At 39.8% G+C, this 16244-nt stretch overlaps 1 protein-coding gene across 2 annotated transcripts in view; it reads right to left on the reverse strand.

Annotated features, from left to right (window-relative positions):
• Positions 1-2372: 2372 nt before the first annotated feature.
• The window catches only part of A2ML1 (alpha-2-macroglobulin like 1), a 42498-nt gene continuing 28626 nt past the window's right edge, over positions 2373-16244 (reverse strand). For both annotated transcript variants that reach the window (XM_060166941.1, XM_060166942.1), the window contains 10 exons: positions 14218-14292; positions 13884-14040; positions 11799-12013; positions 8995-9210; positions 8485-8612; positions 8216-8306; positions 7841-7909; positions 3649-3751; positions 3174-3215; positions 2373-2652 (listed from right to left, as the gene is read on the reverse strand). In XM_060166941.1, coding sequence (XP_060022924.1) covers positions 3175-3215; positions 3649-3751; positions 7841-7909; positions 8216-8306; positions 8485-8612; positions 8995-9210; positions 11799-12013; positions 13884-14040; positions 14218-14292 — 1095 coding nt within the window. In that variant the 3' untranslated portion in view covers positions 2373-2652; position 3174. The remainder of the gene's footprint in view (positions 2653-3173; positions 3216-3648; positions 3752-7840; positions 7910-8215; positions 8307-8484; positions 8613-8994; positions 9211-11798; positions 12014-13883; positions 14041-14217; positions 14293-16244) is intronic.

Below are 16244 nucleotides of genomic sequence, written 5' to 3' on the forward strand. Positions count from 1 at the left end.
TCTACTTACTCACAGACACACACACACACAGAGACGCGCGCGCACACACACACACACACACACACACACATACACACATCATCCAGGAGTACATTGAACTACTCTGGGGAAATACCAGCCTTCTTCCACCGCTTGCCTTTCGCACGTAGCTCACTCTGCCCAAACTTGCTCCCTTGTTTTCTGGTTGCCGCTCATCCAGCTCAGGGACCAACATGGAGAAGCCTTTCCTGATCACCCCGTCGCCTCAGTCTGGGAAGGTGCCTCTCCTATGTACTCCCATAGCTTTATGTACTTTTTTCTATGATTATTTTTTGTCTCACTATATCATGACTGTCGATTTGTTTTCTTTTTCTCACTCCAATAGTCTGTGAGCTCCTTGAAGATAGAAACCTTACTCTTTTTTTTAAAACAAATTTATTTATTTATTTTTGGCTGCATTGGGTCTTCGTTGCTGTGCGCGGGCTTTCTCTAGTTGCGGCGAGGGGGGGCTACTCTTCGTTGTGGTGCGCAGGCTTCTCACTGCGGTGGCTTCTCTTGCTGCGGAGCACGGGCTTTAGGCATTTTAATGCTAAACACTACTTAAACCTTAAAATCACCTTGCTTCTCAAATATGCACAAACGTTTATATTTCAGTAAGTTGAAGAATGTAAATTTTCTCATGAACATTCCTTTTTTCAGTGTAGTTGATAATATTAAATCATAAGATATTCCTTCAACCCCAGAGACACAAGAATAGTTTTTGTAATCATCTGATATGTTTTTTTGGCCAGATATAACTTCTTAAATCTTGAGGACCACCACCTCCTTCCATTGCAAAAAAATGGGAAGTTTTGGCAGGAGCTACAGACCCAAAAGAACAGAGGGGTGGGGCTTTCACTGTGTGGGAGGAGCATTCATGACTGCTCTCTTTTCTCTAGAGTTCTCTGTTCTCTTCCCATCAGACCGAAGGGTAAGGCAGGCTTAGGGATGACCTCCTTTGGGTATGTTCCCCATCTTCTCTCACTTTGGGAACTCCTAAGAGGAGCAGGGCAAAGTCTAGGGTGGAGGAGGTAAGGAACAAATAGTTTATGCAAGCGTGGCCTTGGGTTTAGGGAAATACCTACATCATGGACTTACTTTTCCCTGACCCTTTTGGTCAGAGTTTCTGATCAGTGTGTGGACTTCCAAGGTAAAAGGGTGTAATTACCTAGAGAATCGGCTCTGTTTAAATATCACTATTCACTCCCCAACCCCCCTCCCATTGCCTCCAAACTTGTTTCCAAAACGAAAACATTGCCCCAAGGAAGAGTTTACACCATGATAAGTATCCCAAGTGGGAAAAGGCTGGGGGGAATCAGGCCGGAGAAAAGCAGAGATGATAGGGAATTGTGGCCAGCCACTTTTCTTGTTATCAATCACTGCTTGCCCCAAAGTGACAGACTGGCTGAACACAGTCCCTTAATTAGGATTCTCTTTGGACCTCTCTCTGAATACTTGACTCAGATTCTTTGCGAAGTCTGGGTCAAAAGGTTTAAGGAAGAAGCCAAATTGTGAGTTTTTGTTAAAGAATAACCATATCTTTAAACAGAACCTTTGGTAACCACAGAAATATGCACAGAGTCGAGCACACAGATTTTCTTTTCAAAGAAAAGAAAAAAATCTTTTTAGTCTATTCCCAAAGACCTAAATTACATCTTCCCTTAGATTTAACCTCCAGGAAGACATTTTTATCTTCCCTGGAGCACCCTCTACCACCATCTCCTCTCTGGAGAGTCTCCTAAATGGCCCAACAGAATGGTTATATCAATGACCCCTACCCCAAGGAGCTTTCCCATATAATTCCTCCTTTGTGTGGTGATTCCTAACCCATCCTCCTCAGCCCTGTATTCTGGCACCTGTGCATCTGTGAAGTCGTAGAAAGTAGCTGAGGTTCAGGCCTACCCATCTGTTACCCACTCACTAGTCAATCAGAGTGTTAAAGAGAAAAACCACAGGCCCAAAATGGTGTCACTTGTGCTAAAGCCCCTGATACCAAACCTAGATTTAATACCTGACCTGACTGCCATTTCCACCTTCCCCAGGAATGTAATCTTAATCAACTAGTCTGGAGTTTTCCAGTCAGCACCAACAAGGTCATCTGCCACGTGGGCCTTCTCCATCCCCCAGAGGAAGAAGAGGCAATCTATGCCATAAAATCCTTGCCATTCCCTCCCGCTCATTCCCCCAAAAAAGATGTCGTGGCCTAAAAAAAATTCTTTCTTTTCTTTTGCTAATAGCTCCTTTACCCTACCCTTCTTTATATAAAAACCTTCAATTTTGTACAACCCCTTGGAGCACCCTTCTGGTTGCTAGATGAAATGCTGCTCAATTCATAAATCACCTAATAGAGCCCATTCAATCTTCAATTTTATTTGGTTGCTTTTTTTTTTTTTTAATTTTTTGGCCATACCACGTAGCATGTGGGATCTTAGTTTCCTGACCAGGGATTGAACACACACACCCTGCAGTGGAAGCACGGAGTCTTACCCACTGGACTGCCGGGGAAGTCCTGCATTTTGTTTTTTAACAAGAGAAACCAAATTGTTTGATTGAACGGGTTCTGCTTTAAGAGAAGGAAGAATGCTGTCCAGTAATGTCGTGGAGAATTCGTTTAGTCTCTTTCCATCTTCTACCCTGGAAGGAAAAAACAAAGACAGAAGACATCATGATATACAGAAAGTCTTCACAATTATAGAGGAGTTTTTTCCTGACTAGAAAAAAAAAAAATCTCACAAAACACACGATGGGATTATTAGAGTGTTATCTAAGGGAAGTAGAATCAGGTAATCTTTACTTTTGTCTTAGTATTTTTATATAAAAAGATATATAATGTAATAATTAGGAAAATTTCCAGCTAAAAAAAGAAAATACTGTTTTTAAAAATCACATAGAACCCCTCACACAAATGCCACTATTAACTTTTTCTGATGTGAACTATGGAGATGATTATTCTCTCTTCAAGACTTTAGGACATATTGTACAACAACTATACCTCAGTTTTTTTTTAATAAAAGAGTTCAGGACAAAAAAGAAAGTCCACTTTATCAAAAATACCCTTCCAAAAGATAATACCCTTAACTCAGAAGAACGTCTCCTTAACTTCTGAATACTGCCACCCTACCCCAAAAGCCCAGCCTTCTTTCTTCTGGGCTTACCTCATTCACAGGGATCAGAATATTGAATTGTTGCCTGTTCATCTGTAAAATTAAATGACATATATTATTATATTGCAGGCCTAATACATTCAGAGAGAAAATACTACATAAAAGTTACTGCTTTAACCTTCTTCAAAAGATTTCTACAGGTTATGAGCACATTCAGAATTACAGCAAGTTTCCAATGACTAATATTTGCACACTTGTAGTAAATTAGTCATTGCAGCAAAAATATTAAGAATAGTTAGTCTTTAGAGAACATTGTTCTTTCAGTCTATGGACCACGTTGTATAAAATATGTCTAGTGCAGAAGACTTTTTTAAGTGGCATATAATTGAATTAAAATGTTTTAGGAGATCAGATAATGTAATTATGTGCACTTGGCTTGGAAAGGAGTATCTATAAAATTAAGGAAGATATCATGAAGAATGAAGTAGAAGTATGTTGCAAGATGCAGATAAATCTTGGCCATCACCTGGTAGGTAGTAGTCATAGACTTTGATAGTTGCTGGTTTGAGGTTGGTGACCAACAGGCTTTGGCTGATGGAGAAGGTATAGGTCTGAGACTTCTTACTAAGCTGTGGGGAAGACAGACAAACATCACATTAAAACAAAAGTGAAAATAACATCTCTGTCAGGTGGAGGTTAAAAGGCTCTTGCTGTCATCACACAGATTTTCTGAAGCCCTTCTACCTCTGCTCTATGCCACTCCTAATATTGCCTCCTGCTGGCTTCCTGGCTTTTTCTTCTTAGCATCTTACCGCTTCCTGGTCCTTCTGCAAAATGGGTCTGTTCTTGGTCTACTCTAACCCGTGGCTCCTCCACTGAATTAAATGAAGTGGCCAAAGGAACGGAGGCTTCCACTTCACTCCAACACCTGTATGCTCCCGATCGCCTTTCTCTCTTCATTCAGGTCTCTGATCAAATGACGTCTCCTCAGAGAGGCCTTTCCTGACCACCTTACTTTATCTATTTATGTTTTTAAGATTTTTTTGACGTGGACCAGTTTTAAAGTCTTTATTGAATTTGTTACAATATTGCTTCTGGGTTTATTTCTGTTTTGGTTTTTGGCCGCGGCATGTTGGATCTTAGCTCCCCCGACCAGGGATGGAACCCACACCCCCTGCATTGGAAGGCAGAGTCTTAACCACTGGGCCGCCAGGGAAGTCCCCTGATTGTTCCTTTAAAACAATCACATCCTGGCCTACCCCCACCACACTCCTGCGTAGTACTGATTACTACTAAAATTATTCCTGAATATGTGTGTGTGTGTGTGCACATATATATGTACTTTTAAAATTTGCATATTGCTTGTCTCTCCATTAGAATATCAAATCCATGAGGGCAGGGGTCATGTCTACTGTTTTTACTGCTGCATCTCTATCATGTCGAAGAGTATCTGGCATATATTGGTGGCTCAATAAATATTTGTTGAATAAATGAATAAATGGAGAGTTCAAAATAACTGCATAGATTAATCTAATATAAAAAGAAAATAAGATTTATGCTGTAAATTTATGTATTTATTTACTTTTATTTTATTTTTGCTGCACAGTGTGGCTTGCAGGATCTTAGTTTCCCAACCAGGGATCAAACCTGTGACCCCTGCAGTGGAGCAGTGGAGTCCTAACCACTGGACCGCCAGGGAAGTCCCTATGTTGTAAATTTAGATAGGAAGTTAGAAACACCTAATTGGAAGATATTTCCAAAGAGATTTCTTTAGGTATAGTGCTTCTAAAAGCATGGTCCAGGAACTCTCAGGGATCCTTAAGACTGTATCTGGTAGCCTGTGAGATCAGAATTCTTTTTGGAATAATACTAAGACATTATTTGCCTTTTTCATTCTCATTCTCTTTCACTGTACTAGTATAAGGGGGCTACCTGATGTGTGATATTGCAACAGATTGACTGCAGAAGCAGGTGGGAAAATTTTACTCTCTTTGATTAAGCTAAATATTAAAGCAAAAACATAAAACAATCTGCTATTCTCATTTTGTTTGTTTTGGGAAATACATTTTTCACAAAATGTTATATTAAAATGCAGTGAGTTTATTTTTGTTGTTTTTAAGTGACAATAAATATTTTAATATTTTTCTCAGTTTTAATTTCTAATAAGTTAAATGTCAATAGATGTAACCCACATCACCACAAGCTCTTTGAGGTCATTTAAGAGTAGAGAGGGGTCCTGGAATAAAATCTTTGGAAGCACTGTTCTCGTTGGTCATTTAGTTACCATAAAGATTTAAAGTAAATGACTAATATAAACCAAAAGAAAGCTGGGATAGCAGCCTTAATATCTGACCAGATAGAATCTAAGGCAAAAAAAAAAAAAAAGTGTCTGTGTACGTAGAAATCTAAATATATATATATATATATATATATATATATACACACACACACACACACACACACACACACATATAATTAGTGTAAAAGAAGCACAGTATACTAATAAAAGGAAAACTGAAAAAGATATGTTCATAACATATACATACCTAATTATATAGTTGAAAAATATATCAAGAAACAACTGACAGAATTGCATAGATAAATGGGTAAAGGACAAATCAATAATTGTAATTAGAAATTTTAACAAGCCCTTTTCCAAAACTGATAGATTGAGCAGGAAAATAAGCAGAGATAACAAAGACATGAACAACAGAAGTAATCGTCTTGGACTTTCAGATCTAGATCTAGATCAAGAGAAAGGGAGTGGACATTCTTTTGGAGCACACAATGAACATTTCCAAAAAGGACCATATATTAGGTCACAAAAGAAACTTCTATGCATTTCAGAGGCTCACTATCATGATCTCAGACCATAATGCAATACAATTAGAAATTAGTAACAAAAAGATGGCTTTAAATATCCCATGGATTTCCCCCAAAATTAAGATATAGAACTAAATGGTAATAAAAACAATGCTTGTCAAAAATTGTGGGACAAAGACAGAGTATACTTAGAGGGAAATTTATAGTTCATATTCATCAGAAAATAAGAAAGACTAAAAATAAACAAATCGGCATTCAACTTAAGAAGTTAGACAAAGAATAGCAAAAAATGTCCTTTCCCCTCCCCTTCAGCCCAAAATAAAGAAAAGAAATAATGAAGAAATTAAGGAAACAGACCCCCCAAACCAAGCAAGCAAATAACAAAAAACAATAGAGAAGAGGAATAAAACCAAGAATAACTTGTTAAATGTGAATCAGATTGTCCTCTGGTGATGCTGATCAAGAGAAAAGGGGAGAAGATACATAGAAAAAGGAAATAATCACAGATATAATCATGACGATTGGCTTTTAGACCATTAGACTTGATGTCTCAGATTAGAAGCTGACAAAGCTGGCTGGATACACTGACCGGCCTGCCATTGCAGCCTCAGGAATGATGCCATGGAAATTAGAATCCCCAGATGCTACTCCCAGCTTGGACACTGACAAACAGGATGACTTGACAAGCATACTCACTCTATCAATTCAGCCTCAGCCTCCTTACATAGAAGGAGGGGTGCCATGTGAGACTCAAAGAAGGTGTGTATGAAAGCATCATAAACTTTGCAAAATGTTTAAACAACTACAGTATCATGATTTCAGGGGTTTTCCTGATACACTAACCAGAGTTGTATCAAAAGAAACTATACAGGACTTACCCTAAAGAACCACCCCCTGGCAGATAAGAAAACCACAGTTAGATGAATTAGTTGGTGTGGGAGCAGAAAACATTACTAACAACAGTAAATTTTAATTGGAGATAGTCTTGTCTGTCAGTTATATAATAATGCTACCTTTCTTCCTTGCTAAATAGAGTATGATGAAATAAGCATCGTAACAGTTTTTAGAATACTACTAGTCCTTGAGAACTCCTTATTTGGTTGAAATGAAAAGTTACATACAATGTCTAATGAAAATTAATTAACATTAACATTACATTATAAAATAATAATAATAATTGCTAATGTTTATTGAGGGTTTACTCCATACCAGGTACAATTCCAAATATTTTTTCATGTCTTAAATCACTTAATTCTTTCAACCACTCTGTGAGATAGGTAACTATTTTTACCACTACCCACCCTCATTCTACAGATGAGGAAACAATCATTCAACAATTGCAGCCAATGTTAGAAGCAGGATTTTAACCCAAGCACTCTGGCATCAGAGCCTCAGCTATTAACCACTCTGTTATTCTCCAGAGCTGTCATGTTGCATGTGGGTATTAAGCCCTTGAAAGGTGGCCAGTCAGAAGTGAGATGTGCTGTCGGTGTAAAACACGTACCGGATTTCAAAGATGTAGTAAGAAAAAAGAAGAAAGGTAGATACCTCATTCACACTTTTGTATATTAATTACATGGTGAAATAAAAAAACATTTTGGGTATATAAAATTGAATAAAATATATAATTAAATTAATGTTATCTGTTTCTCTTTAATTCTTTTAATGTGGCTGCTAGAAATTTTTAAATAACACAGATGGCTCCCACTTTGTATCTGTTAGATAGTACTGTCCTGGAGATGCAAGGGGGTATTTTATGGTACATCTTGTGGTTGTGAACTCCCTCTCCCAGGTTCCTCGTCTTCGTGTATGTGACACTAGTACATGTACATTAGAAGGGAAGTTGAAAAGACACATAAGCGATCAAGTTCTTTGGTTCAGTTCCTAATCCCTACCTGTTCCAAGTAGATGTTGAGTGTGTCAGCTCCAGATTCAACCTTCTTCACCAGTGGTTGCTGGAGAAGCTGAATAAGAAAGGAGAAAAAAAAAAGGAGACTGAGAGCCAGAGCCTTCCCTATCCCCTAGAGTAATCTTCCAAAGCTCTGCCATGGTTGCAGAAACAACATATACTGTGGAAAAGGTAAGAAAAAGGAACCAAGACTGTAACAGGTTCCATATCATATATCCGGTGCACCTTTGTAGCCCATTTAGATAATAAAATCATGAGTTCTATGTATAAACCATGATGCCCATTTCACCAGCTTTTTAATGATAATTAAAAGCTATAATAATAAGCCCCCCCTCAGAGATAGAAAACAGAAGCAACTTACTAACTGATGGGTGCCTTCCATTGGACTGAACCCGGAAAGCATCTTTACTTCCACAATAACCATATTGGAAGAGCTGCGATTCCCCACATAACTGAGGGCAGAAAGAAGCAAACCTGTGTGAGTCCATTATCTTCCCTCTTGGCACACTGTACATCTGTCCCCTCACACACACACACACATACACACACACTCTCTCTCTCTCTTTCTCTCTCTCTCCAGCTCAGCTTCCATGGTCTAGGTGCCCCCCACCGCACCTCCGCGGTCCTCACCTGGTATGGATGTCCAGAGCCAAGGATCGAGGTGAAGTATGTTGCTCACACCGAGCTTTCCCTATGTCCACACTAAGACTAAAGGCCTCCACACTTTTAGTAGGGAGAATATTATATCTCAGCACCGTCTAGTTGGAGGAAACAGATAACCAGATCAGAGTTGGGAAGGATTTTAAAGCTTGTTCTGTTTGATAGATAACTAATGAGAACCGACTATACAGCACAGAAAACACTACTCAGTGCACTGTGATGACCTAAATGGGATGGAAATCCAAAGAAGAGGGGATAGATGTATACATGTGGCTGATTCACTTTGCTGTACAGCAGAAAGTAACACAACATTGTAAAGCAACTTTACTCCAATAAAAAAGAAATAAAAAATAAAAAGAGGGTACGGTTCGAACGACTTTCCTTGCAAGTAAGGTAGATGAGAGAAGGTTCTACTAGAGGCAGAGATGCCCTCAGACTCTCCTTCCCAACGCACACTAGTCCTCCTGGAGCCCTGCTTACCTGCACAAAGACACAGCCCCGGCCTGAGGCCTCCAAGGTGTACACTCCAGGGATATCGGGCAGAGTCTCCTGCTGAAACACCAACCGGTTGGCAGCTTGAACGTTGAAAGTGTGCTGGAAATTCTGAGCGGATTTTACAGCCAGGTTGACTTCCTCAGACGGCGCATAGACAATAGTGGCATACTTGGCAAGAGCTTGGAGAGCAACTACAGTATCCTAAGGAAAACAATCAGGCATCAGGCATATGCTTACTGTTTCGTGGGCCATTGGAACTAACCTCCAACAACCCTGTAACCTACACACCTGATTGTTGTTCACTAGCTTGGATGATACCTCCTCTAAGTATCTAAGAACCACATTCACCAATGCTGGGGAAGCTGACATAGAAATCATAATATCTTACCTGCATAGAAAATCACCATCAAGTCATTCTTGAACATTCATGGGTCGTTAGGCTAATTTCATATATTTATATTCAGCAATGAAACTTAGCTTCAGAACTGGCTATTGTTAGAAGTGGATCGAAGGAAATCCAAAAAAGAGTATACATATCTATATGTATAACTGATTCACTTTGCTGTACAGCAGAAACTAATGCAACATTGTAAAGCAACTATACTCCAATTGTTTTTTAATTGGTAAAAAAAAAACTAAAAAAAAAAAGAAGTGAGTGGATCACTGTTCAATATATATTTTGCAATTTCCTTATTTGGGGAAGAAACAGCAGTAACTTGATAACCCTAAAAATTGCATGCTCTTCAAAGTTATTTAATTGCATAATGATCTTCTGTGGCACAGGGTATCAGGGGATCCTTGGAAAACCCCTCCTTGAAGGACAAAGCTTCTTAGCCATTATGACATGTGACAATCTTTTCTTCATCTGGGAATAAGACAGATAAACTGTTTCTAAGAGAGCATGGCATCACGTAAAAAGTGTGAGCCTTTCCTTTCTGAAAACATGATTTATATAAATTACAACTGGAGGAAAGAAAAAAAGAATGAGATATTCTGCAAAACTGTCATATCTCACTCTGTGTTATGAGAATTTCTGTATGCTCAAAACTTTGTCAAATATCTACTGCAGAATAAAGGAACCCCACTTCTCCCTATCCCAAACAAAAAGGAACAGTCATATTTAGACATCACACTGTCATATAAAGATAGGAAGACAGGTGTCACCCCAGGGGAAGCTGTGAACAAGTTATATCTGTGCAGCTTGGCCCTCTACAAACAACTTTTTGTCTGTGCTCTGTGACCTGGAGCCCAGGAGGGCTTTATTCCTTGGACATGTGGAGACAATTCAAGGAATGGGACCTCATCATCACCTAAAAACCAAAGTGGGTGATATGTGACTTCTTGTAATAGCCAAGGATTTTATTGAAAAGCAACTCTGGCATATATCTGTCACTGAGAATTCTAAACATTCCATCCTCTGCTTTCTAAAATTATATAATTATTTAGGGCTCAGCAAGAAGAAGGAAATCCTTCCTGATCTTTGGCCAAGAATTTCCCTGAAATAAGGAAACATAGTACCATATAACTTTTTAAAATTCCAATTAAGTCATTACCATATGCAAGGTCTTAACATCATCTATTAACATCTACACCAGACACTCCATCTATTAAAATCTGTTCATTCTTCCAGGTCTACTTTACATGTTACATCCTCAGTGAAACTGGCCCTAATTTCAACAAGTGATACTATAATCGCTATGAGAACAAAAAATGTGTTTTCTTGTTTACCTCTGTATCATCAGTGACGTGGAAAGAGTAGGGATTTAATACTATTTACAGAACAAATGAATTAATGGCTATTCTCTTTGTGATCATCAAAGATGACTTTTATGACATTATTTGAATTTATCATACAATTCCACCTCCTTTTTTCCCTACTGCCACCCCACCAATTCGATTTCTCTTTACCCCTAACCTAGACAAATGAAATAGTCTCCTGATCTCTTCAAATCCAGTGTCTCTCTCCTCTAAATCATCCCATATCCAAGGGACAAATTAATCTTTCTGAAACAAAGTTTAAAAAAATTAATGGCTCCTCAGAATTAGGCAGAAACTGAGTCTGACATGCAAGGTCCTTCATAATATGCAGCTACCCTCCCTTTTCAACTAAGTCCCTTTATGCTTCAGCTAAACCAGTTTTCCCAGCAGCCATTCTACGGTTTTGCAAATGGGTGTCTCTACTCAGACTCTTCCCCCTTCCTTTCAATAGTTGCCTAAAATTTTTACATGTCCCTTTAGATCTCCCTCAAATGCCATTCCCCTGTGAAGACTCTTCTTATCCCTCAAGCTGATATGAGGTCTCTCTCCCTCTTGAAATTCAATATTTTGTACCTTTTGTATCTTTGTTCTGTAACCAGATCCTGCTATGTAATATATACAACTTTTCCTAGCTTTCTTTCTAGATTGTAAACTTTTTAAAGACTATATCTTACCAGATTTCCAATACCTGAAATAGGAGGTATACCCGTAAAATCTTGCTTTTATGCTTACAGACCCCATAATTGGCTTTCTAATTTGTGACTATGTAATACATGTCCTCTTTTCATGTAGAACATAGATCTCATGATGTTTCATATTCTACAAAGAAAGAGACTTAAATGCATATAGTACTATTTATGTGCTCAAATGACCTAATTTTATGAACCCTTCTATATATTTTTCACATGATTTTCTCCCTTTCTATAGAATGATTAGTCTCTGGACCTAGAGGGCAAGGGCGATAGTTTTTCCTCTCTCTCCACATGGGATCTCATCCTACCTGGTAAGTGGCAGGAGAGCAGGCTACTTACCTGAGTGGAAGAGAACCCTCCATACGCATTTTGCTGCTTGATCAACCAAGCCACTATGCCAGCGGCCTTGTTTATCTCCTCTTGAGTCACGTTGGCTTTGCTAAGCCAGGCCAACAATACATATGCCGTAAGTTCCACATCTACAGCCTCAGGCTCAGACCAAGGGCCGGCATCTGATGATGGAGGAGGTTTGTGGCTCCAGTGAAAGGACTTTCCTATGGAGGAAAACACATAATTAGGAAAGTCTTAGAAGGAAATGACTTTCCTATATTCACTTTGTAAATGCTACACCTTAAATCAGAGAAAGTACCAACCAAAAATTAATCGTGAGTTAGAAAAAAATATGTCTCAAATCTTCTGATTTATTGGCCACAATGCATATGCAAGGATGTGTGTGTGTGTGTACACCCACACATAATTCCCCAGGGTAAAGCTGGGAGCATCAATAAATGCATCCAGCAATAATATCAAAACCTCCCTTGTTAATTTATAAATTCTTATGTTAATGGAGATAGGTAAGTAGAAACTTCTTTTAAGAATTTATGTGTTTGGGGTCTTTTTTTTTTTTTTGGCTTACAAAATTAAGCCAAAAAAATTACAAAATTTTATTAATTTTAATAAATTTATTTAATTTTATTAATTTTCAGCATTTATTTTCCTTAATCCAAGGTCTAACATTTTAAGAAGAATAAAAATGGCAGAACATGCGTAAGAACTCTGAGAAACCATAGAAGAAATGATAATGAGGGCGAGCAAATAAAATATGAGACCAAATCCCGACTCTATGACAGCCACAATGGCAGGTAACTTGAAGACAAAGCACAGCAAGTAGAAATGAGAAGAGTGGAAGCTAGAAGTCTAACTAAATATAAGGTTAGAGATAATAAATACATGGTCCACAGGAGGCCATCTAAGTGGAAGAACAAAAGAAAACATGTGAGCCTGCAATGCAAGGTAATGGAGAAGAGTTAATCACATTAAACTAATATACACCTGAGCAGATATAACTCCACCCACTGTCTGAGATCCCCATTCCACGACTAGAGTTGCTTATACACAGGCCAAAAAACTACCCAGAGCCCATATGAGAGGACAACTCGGCAATGACATTCGTATAAATGAAAGCTGAGATTAAATTTCTGCCTGGAAGTAGATTTTTAAAAAAACAGCTAGGTAAATAAAATTCATTAATAATGTATTTACTAGATCTGTTAGAATATTGAATACTTTTTTTTTTTTTTTTTTTTTCTGGCCACACCACGTCACTTGCGGGATCTTAGTTCTCCGGCTGGAGATTGAACCTCTGCCCTCAGCAATGAAAGCGCCGAGTCCTAACCCCTGGACCGCCAGGGAATTCCCAGAATATCAAATATTATTCTAAATACATCCAAAAGTTTGAAAAGGACCTTGAGAAATCTCCAAGTTCAAGTCATACCCCATCAAACTCCATGATTTTTTTTTTTTTGCGGTACGTGGGCCTCTCACTGTTGTGGCCTCTCCCATTGCGGAGCACAGGCTCCAGACGCACAGGCTCAGCGGCCATGGCTCACGGGCCCAGCCGCTCCGCGGCATATGGGATGTTCCCGGACTGGGGCATGAACCCATATCCCCTGCATCGGCAGGCAGACTCTCAACCACTGCGCCACCAGGGAAGCCCAAAGTCCATGATTTTACACCAAAGAATTGTTAAATATCTGCAAAAGGGTGGTTCTCCAATGCCAATACATTTTCTGACTAACTTCTACCATCTATTTTCTCTTCACGTTAAAAATATAACATGCCTTTGAGGACTTTCAGGGGCTTTCCCGCAAAACTGTTAACAATGATTTTATGACTTAACTTTTACTAAAATGAATCCTAGAATTGAATATATGTGGGACTACAGAGACTAGGGAAATTTTTCACATATTTTCACAATTTCAAAACACTCCTGGGATTTCCCTGGCGGACCAGTGGTTAGCACTCAGCGTTTTCACTGCGGTGGGCCCAGGTTCAATCCCGCAAGCCACATAGCATGGCCAAAAATAAATAAATAAAATAAAATAAAAACAAGAAAGCAAAAAATTCCTAACATGGCCAACATACCTGAGATGATAGCCTGTTGATCTAGCTTTTCAAGAAGAATCTTTCTGCTCTTCATATCCCCAGCCAGAGTGAAAGTATAAGCTAGTAGGGCCTGTGTGTAGGGGGTGGTGAAGACAGAACCCTTGAGACACTGCAGACCCTGACTCACCATCATGTCCTAAAAAGTGAAGATGAAGAACTGAATTTATAAGGCATTCCTTTTAAAACGGGCAATGATAAGGAAATCATATCCGCTTTTGAGTTTAAAAGGCTGGCTAGGGACAAAAATAGGTGACTTTCTCTAGAAACAGGCATGATCAGGAGAGTGTCAAGGGGAGGAGCTAGAGGAACTCACATCTGTGGTCTTTCCCATCTCCAGCAACGCAGCCGTGATGTAGGCAGTCAAGGAGACCTTGTCATCAACTCCACCCTGGATGGAAACGGAGATAGGAAGTCAGGGAAGCAGCCAGCACATGAAGAATTGCACGCACATTGCAAAAAGGTGTCCCCTCTGAACAGATGAATTATTTTTTCTTTTTTTAAAAAAGCACTCCTGGGGCTTCCCTGGTTGTCCAGTGGTTAAGACTCCGAGCTCCCAACGCAGGGGACCCGCGTTCCATCCCTGATCAGGGAACTGGATCCCTCATGCCTCAACTAAAGATGCCGCACGCAGCAACAAAGATCCTGAGTGCTGTAACTAAGACCTGGCACAGGCAAATAAATAAATAATTTTTTTTTTTTAAAGCGCTCCTTTCCACAGGCTGACCGCAGCCCCAAGCCTCCAGGACACACAGTGGAGGGGAGAACTGGTTGGACTTCAATAACTGCACAGCCTTATACAGTAACCTGCAAGAAGTAACATGAGGTCTTCAGCTCTGAGTGGGTATTTAGGAAACCCAAGATAAGGTGTTAGGAAGGATAACAGGTTTAAAAAAAGGGGGGTGAGGAGGTGGGATAAGGAGAAAATCTCTTATTCTCAGATTTTTTACTGAATCTGAGATTCCCCCAAATGGACGGTCCCCTCGAGTGGCATAAAGCCCAGCTTCTTCTCCAGGGGAGAATAGGTAACCCCTTCCTTGATTAATGCCTTTCACAGAAGGATATTAGCAATTTTTAAAAAAATATATGTAATCTAAATTACTATCTTTGTTCTATAGATAAGAGTACCAACACTTAAAATGGTTAAATAGTTTGTTCAAGAATACACACTGTGGGCTTCCCTGGTGGCACAGTGGTTAAGAATCTGCCTGCCAATGCAGGGGACAAGGGTTCGAGCCCTGGTCCGGGAAGATCCCACATGTCACAGAGCAACTAAGCCCGTGTACCACACCTACTGAGCCTGCACTCTAGAGCCCGCGAGCCATAGCTACTGAAGCCCGCGCGCCTAGAGCCCATGCTCCACAACAAGAGAAGCCACCACAGTGAGAAGCCCGTGCACCACAACGAAGAGTAGCCCCCGCTCGCCACAACTAGAGAAAAGCCTGCGCACAGCAACAAAGACCCAACGCAGCCAACGAAATAAAATAAAATAAATAAATTTATATTAAAAAAAATACACAACTAATAAGCTGAAGGACTGGGATTTGAACCCAGTGGGTTTAACTCTGGAGCTCCCGATAAGGACCGAACCACCAAGCTTGACAACATAAATGATGGGTTTCTTGAGAGACTGGATGGCTCTGGTAAGATAGGAGGAAGAAAAACCTCTAGGATCTTGTTCTAGTCACGTCCTAGCTTGTACTACTCCCCCATATGGGGGACACTGGGAAGATCCTGCATAAGGAACACTAATGAATCATATAGAGATTTCGTTTTCAATGCTCAAGATTTTCTTTTAATTGAATTTTTTTTTTTTGGCTGCAACGCACAACATGCAGGATCTTAGTTCCCAGACCAGGGATTGAACCCATGCCCCTGCAGTGGAAGTGCAGAGTCCTAACCACTGGACTTCCAGGGAAGTTCCAGTGCTCAAGATTTTTAATCCAGGTCCTGGAATAGCAATAATGATTCCTCTAGGAAAGTTGGTACAGTCTTTTTCTCACTCGGTCTGCTCTGAATTGAACAAGCTGCCCGCACCCGGACACCTTGCTGTGTTGGGAAAGGTCAGGCAGTGCAGTGAATGGGCAGGAACAGTGCCCCTGGAATCCAAGTGCTGTGGTTCAAATTACAGTCCTGCCGCCCACTAGCATTCACCTCAGGCAGTTTACTTAACCCCTGCACCTAGTTTCTTCATCTGTAAAATGGAATTTATAATGATATGCCAGTGCTTAGCATGTTGATTTGTTGTAAACATTAAATATGAATATCCGATAGAGTACTTAGTACCTGCTAGAGAGTAAACCCCTTACAAAAGACACTGGGCTGTCTAGGAGTCCCCACCAG

This window comes from Lagenorhynchus albirostris, chromosome 11, assembly GCF_949774975.1.
Source record: "Lagenorhynchus albirostris chromosome 11, mLagAlb1.1, whole genome shotgun sequence".
Taxonomy (NCBI): domain Eukaryota; kingdom Metazoa; phylum Chordata; class Mammalia; order Artiodactyla; family Delphinidae; genus Lagenorhynchus; species Lagenorhynchus albirostris.